The 22,027-nt window shown below is 39.8% G+C and overlaps 1 protein-coding gene across 1 annotated transcript in view; it reads left to right on the top strand.

The window, feature by feature from the left end:
• Positions 1–9,564: 9,564 nt before the first annotated feature.
• The window catches only part of LMNB1 (lamin B1), a 50,272-nt gene continuing 37,809 nt past the window's right edge, over positions 9,565–22,027 (top strand). Inside the window, exon 1 of the mRNA XM_079145627.1 lies at positions 9,565–10,338. Within this exon, the coding sequence (XP_079001753.1) occupies positions 9,980–10,338 (359 nt within the window). The 5' untranslated portion in view covers positions 9,565–9,979. The remainder of the gene's footprint in view (positions 10,339–22,027) is intronic.

A 22,027-nucleotide genomic window follows, 5' to 3' on the forward strand; every position in this document is an offset into this window, starting at 1 on the left:
TTTTTGGTAACATTAAATCCCAGGTATGTGAGTGACCACATTCTGGATAATTCTTGCCCAGTGTCCAATATTTTCAATATATACAGATGCAAATAAATCATATAAAATACATTCATCTTGGTTGGGTACAGTGGCTATACACCACCTGTAATCCCAGCAACAGAGCAGGCTGAGGCTAGCCTGGGCAATTGAGCGAGGTCCTATCTCAAAATAAAAAGTAAAAAGTGCTGGGAGCTCAATGGTGGAGAATTTGTCTAGCATGTGCAAGGTCCTGGGCTCTCTCCCCAGTGCCACACACACACACACACACACACACATACACACATACACACACACAAAGAATATATGCAATACCCATCTCACTGTATATGATAGTTCTTTTCCTGAAAAACTTGTGTGTAAAGCTGAGTTTTGTAGTTCAAATCATTTACTGAAATAATCTTCTCCAGCTTTGGTGTCCAGTTTACATTCTCCTCTTTCTAGGACGGTCTCTCAAGTTGTCCTGACTGAAGCAATTTTTTTCATTCTCTAAGTTTTAGCAGTTCCCATGAATTGACACCTGTCATCAATAACACTCTTTTGGACCTTCATAATTTATAGCTTGATTGCTTAGCCTATTTATTCCCATGTATATATATCTACATTACACTTATGTAATGTATATAATGTGTACATTACATTTATACACACACACACACACACACACAAATACCTTCATTAAAGGAAGGAATTGTATCTTAATGTTTAAAAAATTCTTTCCTGGTATCCAGTACAATGCCTTGCGCAAAGCCAGTCCTCCATAACATTTCCTACTTAATCTTTTTCTTTTGTTTTAGGTGAGGAATAACTGTCATTTTATGAGTTAAGTAATTTACTTATTTCAATTACACAGTAATGTTTTCAATTTTCTATTTCTCTTGACTAGTGTAGGGTAGTCCTCATGTTAAGATTGTTGACTAAAATGCACTTCCATTAATACTTTACTAATTCCTAGTTTGAAGCACCCCCTATGTGGCACAGTTTAAAATTAAAAGCACAACATAAGGAGATTAGGGATTCCATCTGAGATTTCCTTCTAACTCTCCCTGGGGACTCTGGGTTGTCATTTACAGTCCTCCACAAGGTACAGAATCCATTTGCCATTCCCTGCAGGCTGAGGAGGCTGCTGTTCTTAGAAGACCACACAGAGGTTATCTTTTCCTCCCTCCTCCCTGACATAGAGACTTGTCCAGCCCTTGGTTTTCTACACTACTTTGCTCATGCCTTTTCAGTGGCCGGCACTTTGAGACATAATTTATTTATATGGGACTATTGAGTTCCTCAAAGCAGGATCATCATATAACTCAATCTCCCTTGCTTGGTATGTAGTAAATGTTCAACAAATGTTTGTGGAATAAATACATGGGTTAATGAGTGAACAAATGAATATGACTTTCTAAATATCCTAATCCTTTAAAGAATTTCCACATTTAAAAAATTCAAATCTCTGGATTATTTTAGGCCAGAAAGGACTATTCAGCTTAATTCTCTCACCTAACTTCCATGAAGTTGGTTGGATGTGTATTATATAGTTTTGTAATGATTGCAAATGCTTACATATTTTGCTATATGAATGATATTATTTTTATTTTTTGACATGTGAGATTGAATCCATGGGTGCTATACCATTGAGTTACATCCCCAGTCCTTTTTTTTTTTTTTTTTGAGACAGAATCTCACCAAATTGTTCAGGCTGGCCTTGAATTTGGAATTCTTCTGCCTCAGCCTCCCAAATCACTAGGATTACAGGTGTGCGCCAACCACAATACCAGTCTGATATTCTTTTGTTATGTATCCCCTCCTCTTGGGAGTGGGACCTCATATCAGATCCTTATGTAAGAACTTGACCTCCCTTTCCCTTGGGAATGTTACATCACACCTTGTCAGACTCCTCATTGAAAGTCACTGACTTCAACTCTTGGTCTTCAAAATACTTGTAAATGGGTTACTAATCAGAATAAGACATTTTCTATGCTGGTATATTATATCAAAATAAATTCTACCATCATGTATAACTAAAAAATGCATGTAGATGCAGGAGTTTGACAGATACTTTATGGACTTATGCCCAATCTGTGGGCCATTTCTCCACAGAGTGCTCAGGCATGCCAGAGTGATTCCCTGTTAGCTTTGTAGTTATTCTCTGAAAACTTGACCCCCAACACTGGCATGGTTCTCTAGCACTGAAGGGCCTCATGTTTTGCTGTCGATCTCTGCTGTGGTGGTCAAACTTCTGAGAATCGTTTGAATAAAAGTACACCTCAAACTTTAATTAGACTGTACTTTCTAGAAAGGCTTGCTTCTAACCTAGTTGAGCAACTGGATTTTAATGTTTTTGGAACTCACTATGTAGACACTCAGTATGCAAGGTACTATTGTACCTTGTCTATATCAAGTATTCCCTGTAAGGTTTGTTCACATTATTTTCTTGAAGGATTGTGAACCTAAAATTTTTTTCTTTGTATGATCATAAACTTGTAATTCATTAAATCATATTTTCATATCTCTTTATTGTAACCTTGCTATAATGATTTGTGTTTTGTTTTGTTTTTTAGAATGAATTCCTCATTCTTATGGGAATCGCCTGTTGTGTGTGGAGACCAGCCTTAACTCTTGACTCTCTTCTGCCTCTGCCAATCAATGGGGTGGAGTTTAGCATATGTTTGACCAATCAAGGTTCATCCTAGCTCTGGATGCAGTATTAGTTCAGGGTTGAACATATGACCCAAATGGGCAAACCAGGTCTCCTGAGGTTTGTTATATTGTAAGCTACTTGGGAAACTTAAGCTTGTGGTGCCCAGGAGCCATCTTTCCTATTTTTAAGAGACAGCTGTGTTGAAATGATATATCTACAAGAAGTGGAAGGAGATCATTCTGATGACAGGATTGAACCTCTAGATTAGATGCAAAATATTTTAATCCAAACCACCTTGCAATCTCTCAGTGGCATGGACAAGTTTAATTTGTATTTCAATCACATTCAAGTTCAATATTCCTCAGTTTTTACTCTTTCTGCCTTGCCTGGTTAGATTGAATCTAAGTGTAATAATATTTTTATCATTTGTAGGGAGTCATGTGTTTCTGTCTTGATCTCTCTTTACTTTGTGTTGGCCCGTGAACTTACTGTGGTTCTCAAGTATGTTGGCCGCTGTCATATCTATCCCAAGTGCTTCTGCTGAGTTGTCTATAGTTCTGTCATGCCTCAGGTGACCAGCACACTCAGGTCATTCTGCACCTTCCCTATCCCAATCATTTTCAATATGCTGACCTTCCTTCGTATCCTTCATATGGACTTAGGGAAGGTATTAGTCAGGGTTCTCTAAAGAAACAGAACCAACAGGATGAATGACTATTTACATAGGAATGATTTATTTTAAGGAATTGGCTCATGTAATTATGGAAGTTGGCAAATCCAAAATCTGCAGTGTAGGCTGGCAGTCTAAAAAGCCTGGAGGAACTGATGTTGCAGATCAAGTCTGAAGACTTCTGTATGCTGTTCCTCTTATCCTTTGCTATTATCTGAGCACCATAGTTATAGTGAAGGCTGATCTTGTCCTTTGCTTTACTAGCCCAAGATAAGGGAAACAGAGTACTTTTCTGTGAGGTACAAATCATTTCTACTCTTGGAGCCTCAACCCTCACCTTCTCCTCCATCCAGAAGTGTGACAAAGGAGTGAGAATCCTCCACTGCATCTAACTTCGAACTGCCATTCCTTCTGTAGCTACGGTTTCTTTTTTTTAATTAGGGCTGGGATGGAGGGGACAAGTTCAGCCAGATTGTCCTTGTTTTCAAATATGTGAAATCTTTTCTTATAACTGATTTTTTTTTTTTTTTTTTTTTATAGTGCTAGGGTTAAACCCTAGATATGAGCTTATTGTGGTCTCTCCCATGCTAGGCAATGTAATAGATCTTAAAAGTTGTTATTGATGTCTTTAGCCTGGTCTGACAATTCTGTCTGGGAAGAATGGCACCCTCAATTTGTGGTAAAAAGGAAGAACACACTGAAATCTGGTTGAAACTTCATTCTTTTTTTTATTTTACTATATCAACTACAGAAATACTGTATTTCCCTTCCTCCTCTGCTTTCTTGAACTCAGTTGCACAATATGGAAGAAACAGTGTGTTAACATTTTCAGACTGACCCAAAGACTAAGTCTTAAGGGGAAATTTCAGGCAATATGAGAGAGGAAGGCTAATGGGGAAACAGTTTATTAAGAATCTCATTTCTATAGCTGAATAATTAAGCTAATAACTTAAAATGTTATTGGGTGGAAATAACCTATACATTAAGATAAATAAAGTGAACTACTGAAGAATCATGCAAAAGGAAAGTCTTTAACCCTCTGTACTGGATCAGAGCCCATCAGATTAAATTACCTGTGTATGTTATACTTGACACCAGTCTTTATTGTTTTTACTTCAAGTACATTTTTATTAAGGTAGAGATGCAGATTGTAGTCTGAAGAGGCATACCTTTGTATTATTAAACAACAACAACTTAAAAATCAGAAGCTAAGTGCTAATTTTAGAAATGCTTTAAAGATGGGGTTAGGGTTGTAGCTCAGGTGTAGAGCACTTGCTTAGCACAAGTGAGAGACTGGGCTCCATCCTCAACACCACATAAAAGTTAATAAATAAATAATTAAATAAAATAAATAAAATTGTGTCCATCTGCAACTAAACATATATATGTAAAAAATAAATGCTTTAAAGATATACTTAAAATACCTTAAAGTGTTGTTAATGTTATGACCATATTTTGGCATAAAATAAGACTAAAATGCAAGAAGGCAAATTGCTTTTCTTTTTGACTAAACTATAGGTGATCAGTAAGATGGAACTACTGACTTAAAGGAAATAACTCTATCAATCCTACAATTGCCAAATGTCCAGAGCTTAACAAGCATACGTAGAAAAGAATTTTAAGCAGTAATATAAACTTGCAAAGGATGTACTATGAGAACGATCCTATTAAAGATAATAAATGTACCATACTTAAAAATTCCTAAGCTCTTTTTAAAACAAAAATAAAAGCAGAGTTGTAAGAGATTCTGGACAGTCCTTAGACTTCTGCAACATGATTTATTCTTCTATTTTTTTATAACTGGGAGAAAGTATCAGTTTTGCAAAGCATATTAAATGGTAAAAACTGGATTAGTAAAAGACTATGTTCTCAATTGTCTTCATCATTCACTCTGCAAATATATATTGAGGAACTACCATTTAGCAATTTTTTTCATTTTGTGTTTCAATTCTAGCTATCCCATTTGTTTACACTGTATGCTCAACTATCTGCCAGCTGTCATTCTCTTCTCCTGGAACAAAAGTGGATTACTTCTAGCCTTCAGTCTTACCTTTCCCTTCCCCAGCTTTTCCATCTCTATCCTAGTCTGGGCCTCTTCCTCCCAGATCTCTTGGGTATGCTATATATTTCTGTCACAGATCCAAAAGACATACAGGAAGTAGAGCAAATGTCAAAAAAGTTCTCTATGTGTAGTGAGGTTTGTATATTATAGGAAGAAAATGAATGAGGGAAACAATGGTATGCAAGTTGAAGCTTGGTGGGTCTTTATATGACCTAACCAATAATCAGCATATATGCCCTGACAAGTCAGTAAAGGTGAATAGGAAAAACAAGGCATCGTACTTGATATTGTGGCTATTCTTGTAAATGAAGTATTTTCACCAAATTTAGATAACACTTGGTTCACTGCAGAAAACTTTGGAGGTAGTGGAATTCCAAGAATTATTTGAATAAAAAAGGCTAGGTAAACTTAGCATGAAGAGTAGGGAAGAAGGGCATACTCCAGGTACAGAGTTAGGTATGAGAAAAACAGAATAGGGCAAGTATACATTTAGTAAAGTACCTGACCAAAAATGTGTGTAGTTGCCTGTATCCAAGCTGAAAATCTTTCATTCTTTTTCATTGTTATTGATTTGAGACACAGATTACTACTAGTAAGAGTTAATGTTAATACTCTATGATGCATTTATTATTATTTATAGTCAATACTCTATGACATATAGAATAGTAGTTCTCAGGCTATGCCTGAGAGTAACACTTGAGTTACTCCATTTTGTAAAGCAGTAGTTTGTGAGCTGGGGTTGTGGCTCAGTGGTAGAGTGCTTGCCTAGCACATGTGAAGCACTGGGTTCAATCCTCAGTGCCACATAAAAATAAATAAATAAAATAAAGGTATTATGTCCCTCTACAACTAAAAAAAATTTTTTTTAAAAAGGAGTAGTTTAATTTTGAGGTGGAATAACTCTATACTTTATACAAGTAAATGACTATCATCTGGCACAACCATAAAGCACAAACTGACAAATTAATTGTGACAATAAAAATGACTACCTGTAAACTTATCATATTAATCAGAAGCTCATGAATACATGAACTTATCAAATTCATATTGGAAAAATGAGGCCCCTGAGTTTATTGAACACACCAGAATACTGAATGAAGCAACCCCCTCATTCAAGGCCTATAAAAAGCAACTGGACACTGGACATGGCAGGACCCTGATCCCATCACCTGGTCACTTATCAAGAGTCTTGCTCAAGAAAATTGTCACAGCAATGAAACTCTGAATCTCTGTCCTTGGGCTTTAGCAGAGCCTGGTTTTTCTTCTGCTGGTGATGACCTCACAAGTTCCATTCCAAGTTGACACTGTGAAACTGCCATATCTGGACCTTGTCCTAGAATAAGTGCCTGCGCGTTTGGACAGTTCTTTGGTTCCTAATCTTATCTGACCACCTACAGTGACTCTTTGCATTCACATGTGCTCGTTACCTTTGCTGTCACTGTCAGCTCAGTCTTCTGAACCCCTGTGGTTGCCTTAACCTTTTCTTAGCCTTTCAGTAACATATATATATATATCAGTAACATATGTTCCTGTGACTTGAGTTTATATATATTAGAAATTAAGATTGAAATAAAAGAATCTGGGATTACCTGGTTTTATGACCACCAGGTGACCCACAAGTATTTAGTGAAACTGCCACTGATGTGTTATAGTCTGAATTTGTTAATAAATTCTGACATCATAGAAAGACGCAAACATACTTGGTCTATGTTAATGACAGCACAGTCATGACAGTTACTATTAAGCCATGACATATTATATGTATAACCCATTGCATGTAACGTTTAATTTAATGTTTACACTTTCTATACAAGGTAGAAATCATTTGCATTTTTCTGTGACAATACCATGAAATAATTTCCTCAAACTTACAGTTGCCAATAGCAAATCCTCAACTCTTTGACTCAAATACATGTTTGTTTCAGGTAATAGAATATATCTCCTAAAAGAATCTGAGATTGAGGGACTCCATTCAGAGATAACTATAAGGTATTGTGAGCAGGACAGATAGTATCCAAAAATCATTTCACATACAGCCTTAAAACTTCAAAATGAACAGAATATAATTTTTAAAGAAAAATTCAAATTTCAAAATCAAAATAAAGGGGAGTAAGGACTGTAAAATATATGACCAATGACTGCCAAACCATCAGAGACCTAGGGCCTCAATCCAGTGAGCGTGGATATATTCTAATCCTGAATCCACAACTTTGGACCTTGCCCTTACTTTCTTTAGGCCTCCTTTCTTAATCAGTAATTGATTTTTTTTTTTTTTTTTTTTGATATGGGGATTGAACCCAGGGACACTTAAACACTGAGTCACAACCCCAGCCCTTTTTATTTTTTATTTTGAGCCAGGTCTTGTTAAATTGCTTAGGGCCTTGCTAAATTGCTGAGCCTGGCCTTGAACTTGTGATCATTTTTGCCTCAGCCTTCCAGTTCCATGTGTACCACTATACCTGAGTTGTAATTTAGATTTTTAAGATCACTTTTTAAAATTTATCTGATTACTGAAATACTTACAAAAGGTCTTAACACCAGTTGGACACATTGGCACTCATTAGTAATCCTAGCTACTGGGAAGGCCAAGGGCAGGGCCAATTCCAAGTTAAAGGTCAGCCTGGGCAATTTAATAAGCCTTATCTCAAGGCAAAAAAAAAAGCTGGGGATGTAAGTCAATGGTACAGCACTGGCCTAGCTGGCCTAGCTGGCCTAGCATATGCAAAGTTCTGGGTTCAATCTCCAGTCCTGGTGTTGGGGGGGGAGTCTTACACCAACGTTAAAATCATATCTTTCCAACTGTACCTTTCAAGGAGGTAAAGAAATGAGATATTTTAGGTAACAGTGCTAACACTACTAATAAAAAAGAATATCATTCAGAGTTGAGAAATTACCAAGGATGGAATATGCAGTCTGATAACCTTCACTAATTCTATATACATGATAATAAAGAACTCCCTGGTGTGTAGTTCTGCCATTATTAAGGTAACTGACTTGTACTTACTCTATAGATATATTCCTAATAGGCTGTGATATGGTCATCTAAGTTACAGCCAGACTTTTTTGTTGTTGTTGTTGTTAATGAAAACCCTGAGTTCAAATGAAGTCCTGTTTGTTGCCTGCTGGACAGCTGTAACGAAATTCATCTATAAATGTATGGATTTTTCAAACAGAAATAATGCAATTCCCATACCATAGGACGGGTTGTGAGGATGGATGTTCCACAAAAACCAGGGTGTACAGTCCCAATAAATGCCAAATTCATAGTTTAAAAATATTTCAAAGAGATTAATGGACTTTCTGCTGGAACTGGCTGCCGATTATATATCATGGTTCCTTTAAAGCAAATTTACTTCGATTTTTCCAACTTCAGATTTTTAGGTATTCTATTTCAATGGATCATGACTTTTGTTTACTAAAGTCATGGTAGTAATCTGATCACCTGTGAGCTTTTTTTTTTTTTTTATTTTACAAACCCTTGTTACAAGTGGATCAGTAACAAAATGATTGAAAATCAGGGTTGCTGTTTTTTTTCTGTGATAAATAATCTGTCGGCTTCGACACACACACACCCTCAGTTTCACAGGAGAGGTATTCCGATGTTTTCCATCCGAGAGAAAAATAAAGGCTTGCTCTCGGAACCCGCAAGCGGCCGAGAACCTCGGGAGGAAGCGCCCTTTACGTAACTCCACGGCAGCGGGGCTCCGGACATTTCCCTCCCGCGGGGCGCGGGTTAGGTTACAATGCCCGCGGTCGTCCCCGCCTCACCCGTGGTTGTTCAGGACGTTTACGTTTGAATTTCCCTGAACCGCTGGGTGTGGGCGGCAGCACGAACCCGCCCCGGAAATCTCCAGCTCTTTCCCGCCATTCGCAAGCTCGGCCCCTCCAGGGGTCCCCAGGGGGTGGCGGGAGGCCCGGCGGGCGCTGGGCCCCGGGGCAGACAGATCCAGGCTCCCCACTCCGCCTCCCTCCGTACGGTCCCGGCCACGCCCAACCCCGCGCGCTAGGTTGTCGGTTGCCCCAGGGCCCGATTTTGAATTCACAGGCCCGGCCCCCGAGCCGCAGGAGCGCTCCTCCCGCTCCCCATTGGCCGGCGGAGGTCACGTGCTCAAGCCGCCATGTTGGGGAGTACGGCGTCCCGGCCCGCGCCACCTCCGCCCCCCGCGGCTCGCCTCCTGCCCGCCCCTCACTGCCCTCCTCCCTCGCCCGCCACTCCGTGCAGCCTGAGAGGAAACAAAGTGCTGCGGGCGGGAGACTCGGCGGTGGCTGCGCGGACCTGCTCGGCTTCCCGGTCACCCTCCCATCTCTTCTTCCCGCGTGTGCGTGTGCGTGTTTTCTTACAAAGGACATTTTATGATCGATTGATTCGTAGCGCTCCCCCTTTGCCCTTTGTGCTGTAACCCGCTGCCGCCATCCCAGGTGCTTCTCCCTCCCCACGCCGGCCTCTGTACGCGAGCGCTGGTCGCCGGTTTGTGCTTTCAGTCTCGGCTTTGCCTCTGCAGCCTCTTCTCGTGCCGGTGCTGCCCGCTGCCTCATCGCTGCGCTCTCCCTGCTGATTGCCCCGCCGCCCGCCATGGCGACCGCGACCCCCGTGCCGCCGCGGACTGGCAGCCGCGCTGGCGCCCCCACCACGCCGTTGAGCCCCACGCGGCTGTCGCGGCTGCAAGAGAAGGAGGAGCTCCGGGAGCTCAATGACCGACTGGCCGTGTACATCGACAAGGTGCGCAGTCTGGAGACAGAGAACAGCGCGCTGCAGCTGCAGGTGACTGAGCGCGAGGAGGTGCGCGGCCGCGAGCTCACCGGACTCAAGGCGCTATACGAAACCGAGCTGGCAGACGCGCGACGCGCGCTAGACGACACGGCTCGAGAGCGCGCCAAGCTGCAGATCGAGCTGGGCAAGTGCAAGGCCGAGCACGACCAGCTGCTCCTCAAGTGAGTGCCTGCTTGCTGGCGGCCGCGTTGGCCAAGCGGGGAGGGGCGATTGTACCTCCCGGGTCTACCCCGGGGAGGTATGGTAGAGGCCAGGTGCCCACGCCCTTGGGAAGGGGCTGGGTCTCTGCCTCGGGAATGGGAACTATTCTTGTTTTATAGCGGGGCAGGGTCTTGGAGGAGGCTCGAGTTAGTGATGGTGGGGAAGTGATGCTTCCTTCCAGGACCTGGGTACCCAGGAGAGTTGGGTGAAGTCAAATGCCTGGGGCTCCCGAGGAGTAGCACGCGTCCTCGAACCCCGGATCTCGGGTCCCGGGGTCCAGACTGCTTTCCGGGCCAAGAGGCTGCACGGTGGCCCGGTAGGCCCCAGGTGCGGGGAGCTGGCGCCTGGGCGCGCGCTCGAGTGCGCGCCCCGGTTTCCGGCCGGCCCGAGACAAAGCGTCTGGTGGGTTTGCAGGGCTGGGATGGCCAGGCAGGGAGGACACGTTACCCCCTTCAAGAATGAATGAGCTCTGCGCGGGAGGAGGAAGGGGAGGGACCCGCCCGGAGCGTCCGCGTCTCCCGGGGGTGGGTCCATCTTTGGCGCGCTCTGTCTTGGCCCTGTGACATTTTGCGAGTACCATGCCTGCTTTGGACATTGAGGGCGGGGTCTGATTGGTCCGCCTACTACTAGTCTGGGACAAGTTGGGTTTCCTCCCTCCTTAGCTTTCTCCGGGGAAAGGTGTCCTGCCATTCAGCGGGACAGTTGTGAGCTCTTGGGCGCTTGTGAACACTAGATTCTTTGTATTTCACGGCCACCGTTTTGCGAGTGGCAGATCGCCCACAGCCCAGGTAGCGGTTCTCACCTCCCAGATTTTGTCTCCCCACGAGATAGTTTTTTTTCTGGTAGAGACTGTGCAAAGATTGCCTACCCTACCCACTGTCATTTTGCTGTCAGTAGGCCAGGGCAGATGAAAGGGAGCTGTGTAAAAATGTTGAGTTTTATTGAGGGAGCGCTCGTAATTATTTCACCTAAGGTGGTACACTAAACACCTTTGCTGACTTTTTTGTGGGGGGGTACCACGAATTGAACTCCGGGGCACTCGACAACCGTGACACGTCCTCAGTCCAATATATATATATATTTTTTTTTTCAACGGGGTCTCACTGAGTTGTTTAGCGCCTTGCTTTTGCTGAGGCAGTCTTTGAACTCGCGATCCTCCTGCCTCAGCCTCCCAAGGCGCTGGGATTGCAGCATGCCCCACAACCCCTGGCTTTCTTTGATTTTTCTGATAAGCAAAATGGCATAATTGTCATCAGTAGGCAACAAGTGCTGATAACACATTTTAAAGGTTTGCTAAATTTGAATCTACAGTTCATGGTCTCTAACCTCATTGTCAGTCGAAATTTCCTTTTGACTCTTTTTCCTTGAATGTCTTTATGTGTTTCTGTGACTTTTCCTGTTTCAGAAATACGGATTTCTGTGTCTCTCATTAAATATTTTTAAAAAGTTCATAAAAAAGTATGTGTATGTGGTAAAAAATAAAGTACTATAGACAGACATAGTGAACCCCCTTCCCCTGTTTATGGTGTTACTGTGTTGCCAAGGTTGGGCACTTGAACTCCTGGTGTCTGATACTCAGGCCTCAGCCTTTTGAGTAGCTGGGACTGCTGGTGTGTGTGGGCTTAAAACCCCCTTTTGAAGAGGCAGTTCTTCATCTCTTTGTTTTTATTTCTTTGGGTGTTCCTAACTCAAAAATAATTCTTAGCTCTGTTTATGTTTCTTTGATTTACTTACTGTTGGGATCATCTTTTGAAATGAAGGATCAAATTCACTCTTCATCTTCAATTTTGTTGTTGTTGTTGTTGTTATTCAGTTTCTTCAAATTTTACATGTGATTGTTGTAAGACTTGCCATTATTAATATATACCACTCAAAAGGAAAAAAAAATCAGGGCCAGCTGTGTGGGATCCATTTTGTAAGATCCATCCCAGTATCAGAGATGTTCAGTTGTGACACAGATCAGGTATCTCTAGTCACTGTTTTGTGTGTGGAGGATAGACATTTTTTTTTAAATTAGCAAATATCTTTCATTGTTGAGAGTGTAGTGGTAGTGATACCCACTAAGCAAAATTGTCTTGTCTGATCTGAGGCATTTTGATGCTGGTTCTTTTACAGTCTTTTTTGTGAAATATCCGTTGAAGATTTTTCACACAGTGACAAGGCTGCCACCTGGCTGACAATAGTTGTAAATGTTGGGGATTGGAAAATACATGCTGATTTCAGTAGGATTAAGAAGTGAGAAGAATCTGTGCATTAGAATCAATGTGATAGGGTTTGGAAATGAGGTGTGCCCCAGAAGCTGTCTTATTGTAGGAGGTGAGATAATCAGATCATGCTAGCTGTGATATAATCCATTTGATGAATTAATAACTCAATAGATTATTGAGTGGTAACTGTAGACAGGTGGGTTCTGGTGAAAGGAAGTAGGTCATTGGGGGTATTCCTTGGGGATTAATGTTTTGTCCTTGACTCTTTCCACTTTGCTTCCTTGCTGCCATGAGGTTAGCAGCTTCAGCATGCCCTTCTGCCATGTTGCTCTGCCTCATTTTTGGCCCAGAGCAATGGGGTTGCTGAACCATAGATTGAACTCTGAAACCTAAAATAAGCATCCACCTGTGAATTGTTTATGTCTGGTATGCTGTTCACAGTATGGGAAAAGTTGACTAACACAATGATAAAATGTATGTAATGCTAAGGTAATAACAGATGCTAGGGAAATAAAAATAAAGCAAGTTACAGGAATAGTGAGATGAAGGAAGACCTGTGAAAGGTTGACAATTGAAAATACTCTCTGAGGAGGCTGGATATGGTGGCACTAGCCTGTAATCCCAGCAACTCAGGAGGCTGAGGCAAGAGTATCACAAGTTTGAGGCCGGCCTCAGCAATTTAGTGAGACCTTATCTCAAAAAATAAATAAATAAATAAAGGACTGATATGTAGTCCAGTGGTAAAGTGCCCTTGGGTTTAGTGCCTTATATCATATCATCTCCATATCATCATTATCATCATAATCATCATCTCTGAGTTATCAAGAAGTATTCTAGAACTCTTTTCTTAGCTATGCTACTGTGTGTATTTTCCTAGTGTCAGGATCAGGTGTATTCTCTTTTAAAACACAAATTACTCTCAGTATGCCACATTTTAGATAGCTATTTGGACCATGCCCTTTCTTGTGGAAATTTTTTTCTTCAGCATATCTGCAGACTTTTTGAAGATATCTAATCACATGAATCTACTTTCCTTGCACATTCTGCTCTGAGGTATCTTGTGCATTGACGTTCTGGAATTTATGTGATTTTAAGTCAGTGTCTTCCTGGCTCACATACTTTCCTTTTATTGGATTTCTTCCTTTTGTTGGACAACATCCTGAAGTAACTTAGTCAGAAGGAGTGGCAGGAAATAAACTTTGAGTCCTGTGTGTCTAAAAGAGACTTGGTTCACCTGCCACAGTGGTGCACACTTGTAATCAGAGCAGCTTGGTAGACTGAGGCAGGAGGACTGCGAGTTCAAAGCCAGCCTCAGCAGAAGTGAGGCGCTAAGCAACTCAGTGAGACCCTGGGGCTGGGGATGTAGCTCAGTGATTGAATGTCCCTGAGTTCAGTCCCTTGTACTACCCCCGCCCACAAATAATAATTTGGTTCATGTTTGATTGATAGTTGGACTGGGTATAAAATGCTGTTTTAACATTTCGCCTTAGTAGTTGCAAAGTATAATTTTTGATCCTTTTTGTTTCATTGTCTTCTAGCATCCAGTGTTGTATATGTATAATGTCAGTTAGTAGTTTTGTTTGTGGTTGCTTTTTCCCCACTTCCTGAAAGCTTTTAGGAATTTTTATTTATCTTAGTTTATTTTTGCATGCTAAATAGAATATCTAGGCTTAGATATTCTGTCATGAATCCTGGCTATTAAAAATGGGTTCTTTCAGTTTGAAGGCGCGCACGTGTGTGTGTGTGTGTGTGTGTGTGTGTGTGTTTTGTGTTTTCTTTAAAATTTAGCTGTGCTTTGTTCCATACCTTTTCTGTGCTCTATTTTCTCTCATTATTTGGAATGATGAACCCATTAGTCTCTTGTTTTTTTTTTTTTATTTCTTTTGTACTTAACCACTTGCCAGCTTGGTAGGGAAATCTTAAATGAAGAAATCATACTTTTAGTTCCACAAGATAATAATAATTGTTATTAATAACATATTAATTATATATAATATTATTATTACAGATATTTTCCTTTTTATTCATCTTGCTTATGTTTTAAGTGTCCAGTGTCTTCTTTAAGCTGAAGATAATATAACGTATGGAGTTTTCTCTTTAAACTTGATTTTTTTTTTTTTTTTTTTTTTTTTGCTGGGTGCAGGGGCACATACCTTTGCAATCCCAGAAACTCGGGAGGTTGAGGCAGGAGGATCAAAAGTTCAAGACCAGCTTGGATAATTTAGCGAGATCCTCAAAATAAAACAACAACAACAAAAAAGCATTACGTCACTATATGCAGTTGTAGTGCTGTGAAATACATTCTGAAGAGGAATGATACTAAGCTACCTATAGTGATTCTGAACATTTAGAATAGCTGATCTGCTAAAAATTTGAGAAGAAATCCTAAAATGTTCTGTTAATCCAGGGTATTTGTTTTTAATGTATATATGCCCATATAACCAACAAAAATAAATAAAGCCAGGGCTGGGGATATAGCTCAGTTTGGTAGAGTGCATGCCTCGCATGCATAAGGCTCTCAATTCAATCCCCAGTACCACCAATAAATAAATAAATGAATAGCACCATAAATCAATCAATCAATCAATCAAAACAAAACAAAAAAGTGCTGGGAATATAGCCTAGTGATAGAATGTCCCTGGTTCAATACCCAGTACTAACAAGCAAATAAAAATAACAAACTTCTGTTAATTGGACTCTGTTTTTCTTTCCTGGTCATTTGTGCTGTTTTGTTTGGTTTTTCTTTCTACTGATCTTTATTGTATGATCCTTTGCTAGGTAATGGTTATGTATTACTATTTCTGTTATTCAGGTATCCCCCTATCTTCTAAGTGGGAGAAAAAAATGAGGATCTCTTTATATTTGGGGTGTGCTGTTAGCCAACTTGTTAGAAAGCACATGAAAAAGGGTGGTGAGGAAGGCCAAGTGCAGAACTGTTAAGTGAATTTCCATCTCAGTTTTGGGCCTGCCTCAGTTTCCCTGCTGCACAGTGTGCATCTGTGATGTGTACTTTTTTGGGGATGGGTACCGGGGATTGAACTCAGGGGCACTCGACCACTGAGTCAAATCCCCAGTCCTACTTTATATTTTATTTAGAGACAGGGTCTCACTGAGTTGCTTAGTGCCTTGCTTTTGCTGAGACTGGCTTTGAACCCACGGTCCTCCTGCCTCAACCTCCAGAGCCACTGGAATTACAGGCCTGCACCACTGTGCCTGGCTTGTGATATGTACATTTTTTAAAAAATCGAAATAAATTATTTTTAACTGATAACATAAAAACAAAAATAAAGAAATGGAGGACCATGTGATATTTCAATACATGTATAAACTGCATAATGTTTAATATTAAACATCTCTATTTTCTCAAATGTTTATAATTTCTTGATGCCAGAAATACTTGAAATTCTAGCCTTTTGAAGTATATGGTATGTCCTTATCTCTGGTCACCATACCAGACTGGTGTGCATTAGCACACAAGAACTTAGTACTTAGTATCTAATGTAATTCAGTGCCCAGTGATCAACCTTTTCCTATCCCTCCTACCCCTACTCTTCCTAGTATCTGGTAGCCGCTATTCTACTCAGTCTTTTTATATGTGAATGGGATTGTGATATGAACTTTTGTCTGCATTTCATCTTCTAGAAATTTTGTTAACGTCTGCTAATAATCCCTTTCCCATTCAGTTTGTTGCTATGGGTTTATTCCATATGGTATATTTTACTTTGTTTTTATTTGGGTCTGGAGGGAAGACTAATGCCAGTGTAGCAACCCATCATCTCGGGAATCAGTTACTTTTGCTCAGTGAGGAAAGTGTAATTGGCAAGATGAAAGGGAAAACTCATTTTATTGTTGGTTTGGGTTCTTTCAGCACTTGAATTTGCTTAAAAATAATTTTCTATATGTAATTTTTAATTTGGACCCAATATTTATAATTAAATGTAATTACCATTTAGTGTGTGGCTTTTTTTTTTTTTTTTGGTGGTACTGGGGTATGAACCCAGGGACGGTCTACCACTGAGCTATATCCCAAACCCTTTTTAGTTTTTACTTGGAGACAGGGTCTTGCTGAGTTGCCTAGGCCAGCCTTGAACTTGTAGTCTTCCTGCCTTAGTATCCCAAATCACTGGGATTTATAGGCATGCACCACTATGCTGTCTGTCAGTCTGTCTCTCTTTCTTTTTCTTTTTCTCACTTTCTCAGTAGCAGGAACTTCCAAGTGCACATTACTGATCTGGCTTGCTTTTAAGTCTTTGAACCTTCATTTCCTCATCTGTATAATTGGGATAAGGACTAAGTAATAGTTTTCTAGATCTCAGTAACTGTTAAGAAGCCTTTTTTCTAACTTGTCATATACTTCTCTCACAGTAATGGAATTTTTATCCAAATTAGCTATTTGAGGAAATTATGAAGCATTTAGGCAGGTAATATAAATTTATCTTTTATTCTTTTTTTTTTTTTTTTTTTTTTTTTTTTTTTTTTTTTGCGGTGCTGGGGATTGAACCCAGGGCCTTGTGCTTGTGAGGCAGGCACTCTACCAACTGAGCTGTATCCCCAGCCCTTTATTTTTTATTCTTTAGTGGAGAAACGGGGTGGTGTCTTACAATGTATTGGGACTTATATTTACTCTGTTGGCTTTCTACACATTTTGGTCATGGTTGAATGAAATTTAGGAAATGTCTGCAGGCTAAATAATAACTAGGATTGTTTTAACATTCATATTCTTTGGTATTCAGAACTAAAATAATAAAACATGTTAATGATTTTGAGATTTTTTTGTACATAGGATGATTAAACAAAAAATAAAAATATTCATTCATTCCATATATTACTTTGTTTTTCTTTTTTGTTGTTGACATTTCTAGAAATTGAACCTGTTTTTTTGATGTACTGATTTTGCTCTGGTTGAAAAAGCTGATAATAGCATGTCTTGCATTAATATAAAAGGCCATAAAACTTCATATTAAATAATACTTTAATTTTCAGGAGAACCGAACAGACTATGTTAGCTTTATGTTGCTGTAACAGAATATCCAAGTTAGTTAGCTTATAAAGAGAAGTTTTATTTTGGCACACAGTTTTGAAGGTTGCATTCCGGGAATGATTGGCCCCATTGTTTTGAGCTGGTGGCACACATCAAAATGGAAGTATGTGGCAGAGTAAAAACCACTCACTTCATGCTCAGGTAGTGAAGAGAAAGAATAGGAAGAGGTGAGGACTCCTGTCCCCCCCAATGACCTAAGGATCTCTCACTAGGCCCTACCTCCTAAAAGTTCTATCACCTCCAATAATTCTCCCCTGGGGACCAAACATTTAACACACAGGTTTTCAAAGAACATTGATGATCCAAACCATAGCAGGGCCAAACATTTAGAATTGGTGTTAGAGTCTTGGTAACAGGTCTTGTAATTAAGTTGTCATGACACTTCCTTCCCATGCTTTCAAAGGATGTTTGGTTCATCAAGATAGCTTTTGAAATTGTTTATTTAACTTGAGTGGTTAAGACTGGGTAATCTTTTAGTGTACCCAGTTTTGAGGAAGTAAACACAGAATGAAAGATAAAGCACTGTAAAACTACGCTGCTAAGTCTTTTTCTTACACATAGTACTGCTTATGTTTATTCTTTATTTGCATAGATTATGTTACCTCTGATAGGTCTGAGTCAGAGATCTTTGGACTTTTATACCATCAGTATTGGTCATTTCATGTACACATAGTGAGAGTGACCTTCAGGTGTCAACTGGTTGAGGGAATAATGTCTGAGTTCCCTAGTTATTTCTACAATTGGATAATGTCTCCTAAACAGAGTTTTGATCTCCCTTTCCAGGTGGACATCTGTGATAAGGAGGTTGTACTTTGGTAGTCCTATTTTGGGAATTTCAAAAAATAATTTTTATCGATACAAAAATAGAAAAGGAGAAAACACAGATAAACACCAAGAAGAAAATAAAAATTACTTAATTCCCTCTCCTAAAAATATGAGTTCTGAAGGTTTCTATCCATGTTACTAACAAAAATGGATTAATATTTATAGACATTGTTTTCTCATGCAACATTATTTTATGGATATTTGTCAGTACATGTGTAAAATATCATTTAACTAATTTTAAAGATATTAATTTACTATGATAAAGGAAATAAGCTTCACAGTGACTCAATCTAGTCAATTTTTCTGAGCCTACTTGGTTTTTTAGGAGCCTTCTTACTGACAATATCAAGTTTTTGTCCCCTGATTACCTGTTAAGTGTTACTTAATTTGTTAGTTAAATATTATACACTGGATAAAGGCAATGCACTTTTACCTTTTGTTTTGTGTTTTGGTACCTGGAATTTAACCCAGGGGTGCTTAACCACTGAGCCACATCCCCAGCCTGTTATTTATTTTTTATTTTGAGACAGGGCCTTGCTAAGTTGCTGAGGCTGACTTTGAACTTGGAATTCCCCTGCCTCAGCATCTGAACCACAGGGATTATAGGCATGTGCCACTATGCCTGGCTACTTTTACCAGTTTTTGATGCCACCAGGAATGAATGAATATCCATGTCTTGTTTGGAAGAGTTTAATATTTTTTCATAGCTTCTTTTTAATTGCTCATTTAAATTGTTCATGTTGCTGATATAAAGGAGTAAAAATTCTGTACTTGGATCATAATCTTAGGTTTCTGCTGATAATTTTGGTCTAGACCTAGGTAATAAATGAGGTTTTCCTTAAATAATATGCTTAGTTTTTTTTTTTTTTTTTAAATCTGCACTTATTTTGTTTGGATTTATTGATCATAGAATTGTCATATTTTTACTCCTAGAAGGGGTCTTAGATCATCTGATCTAACGAAATCATTTTGTTGAAAGAGTGGCCTATACAGATTAAAAGACTTGTGCAAAATGCAGGAGGGAAAGAGCTGATAATTGGGGTTTGAGGAGTGCTCAGTGATACTCACCTAACCATGTGAGAGGCCCTGGGTTTAGCCCCAGCCTTCCTACTCACACACCCCCCAGAAAAGAGCCGACATTTATTTCTTGCCTGTTCTGTTTGCTGCACTATACTAGAGGCTTTACAGATAATATCTATTAAGCCTTGAGATAACTTTACTCATGAATGAGGATATGAAGCCCAGAGAGGTTATTTTGTTTGAGATTACTTAGCAGACGAATGGTGTAGAACTATCTGAATCCTAGGTCTCTCTCTAACATTGCGATAGAGTTTTTACATATATGGACTCATTTAATCCTTATAGTAGTGTGGTTCTTCAGGCATTATTCTGGTTTACTGACGTGAATCAGGCTCACAGCACCATCCTCTGTGTTTGGGACTTGGACGGAGGTCTCACATAGGACAGTTAGTTTTCAGGTCCCTTTGGGTGCTATTTTTGACAATGGTATTAGATGTTTATTTTTCACATTGTCAGTCTATACCCTTCAGAGAGGTAATTTTGGATTTGTCAGGAGGGTACAGTAATTGAAATGGTGTTTGAAATCCTGAGGAAGGCATTTGCTAGTAAGGAACAAGTGAAATGAATAACTGAAATAGACTTCTTTTATCTCTTCTTAAAAAGCTGCTTTCCCATTTTACTCCAAGTCTTAATAATTCAAAAGAAATTAAAACCTCTCTATAAATTTTTAATACTCATGACAGAACTTTTCTTTCGTTTTTTATTCAACACACATTTGCCAGACCTTGTACCAGATGCTGGGAGTACAGAGATGGGACTCAGGCCCCCTTATCAGGTTGTATATAGTCTAGCGGAGAATAGAGAAATCTGACCCTGTGGTGTTGTGGTACTATAATGCAGTACCTGGGTAGGCGTGTTACCCCAGGTTTGGAAGAGTCTACGCAGGTTAGTCAGTTAATGGTGTTTGTTGGATTTTGAGAAGGAGGTGTCAGCTGGCAATTTGGAGTACTCACAGGCATGGAAAACATCTACATATAAGGGCTAGGTAGAAGAAGGAAAACCCACAAGGGTTTAGATGGGATCATGATAAGTGATAGAGGAGGAGGAAGAGTTGAGTTTGAGAACAAGGAGTTTTTTTTGGTTTTTTTTGTTTTTTTTTTAATTTGATATGACCTAAAAAAAATATCCATTTTCTTTTCCTGGGTGATGGTTATTGACTGAGGAGAGCCTTGTGTTAGTAAAAGACAGTGGAGTAAAGCCACTGCCATAATTGAGGGGGAATGAGAGGAAGGAGCTCTTGTTCAAGGATGTTGGCAGAGAAGGAAAGGAGACTTTTCAATCTCCTGTGCTGGGGATTTGAACCAAGGGTTTTGTACATGGTAGGCAAGTGCCCTACCGCTGAGCTACACACCCCTAGCCAGGAGATATTCGTTTTTTTTGGGGGGGGGGTACCCAGGGGCACTTAACTACTGAGCTACATCCCTGGCCCTTTTTATTTTTGTTTCTTTTTAATTGTTTTTTTAGTTGTCAATGAACCTTTTATTTTATTTATATGTGGTGCTGAGTATTGAACCCAGGGTCTTACACATGCCAGGCAAGTGCTCTACCACTGAGCCACAACTTTAGCCCCTTATTTGTTAATTTAAGACAGGGTCTTGCTAAGTTGCTTAGGGCCTGACTAATTTGCTGATCCTGGTCTCAAACATGGAATCCTCCTGCCATCGCCTCCTGAGTTGCTGGCATTAAAGGCATGTGCCAGCGTGCCCAGCTGGCAAGAGACAGTCTTAAAGGTCAATGTAAATTCTCACTCATTATTTAGATAACAAAATACACTTACCCATCTTAAGATTTAGTACTAAAAATGCCATCACTTCACACGTTCTAGGTTAAATACTAAAGTCCTCAATATCACCTGCTGATAATGTGGGTATAGTTTAATATCCAAACTGGGATACTTTTATGTGAGAAAGGCAGCTGTGAATAATTATGCAGGGACAAATGGCATACACGAAAATTGTCCTGGACCAGTTGGAACAGGCTGGTCCCAATCTGACTCTCCATCTTTATCTCCTTCCACACTTGGACTTGTTCTCTTTAACCATGAAATCTTTAATTCAGCCTTTTTTGTTTATTTGTTTTTAAACTGTACTCCTTATAACATAGGCCCTTGCATGGGAAGTTTCCTTTTTTCTGAACTTATCATTGGATTAACACCTACTCATCTCTCAGGCTTCCACTCAGTATTAGTTTCTTTAGGAAAGCCTTCCCTGACTTTGACAGTTCAGATTTTACTAATATGTATGTTGGAAAAACAGCCTATGAGTTTCTAGCAGTGTGTGTGTGTGTGTGTGTGTGTGCACACGCATAATTTAAGAACTCAAAAATTTTGAGTTCTCTAAGACTTCTCATGAAAAAGATCATTGTCAACTGTTTTTACTCCACCTTTGTTATCTACATATTTTGGTAACAATGGGACATTGTTGACTTGGTTATGGACAATAGGAATTGAGCTCTTTCACTCTATTCTCTTCGTGACACATATTTTTCTTTGCCTTC

Source organism: Sciurus vulgaris, assembly GCF_902686455.1.
Source record: "Sciurus vulgaris genome assembly, chromosome: 6".
Taxonomy (NCBI): Eukaryota; Metazoa; Chordata; class Mammalia; order Rodentia; family Sciuridae; genus Sciurus; species Sciurus vulgaris.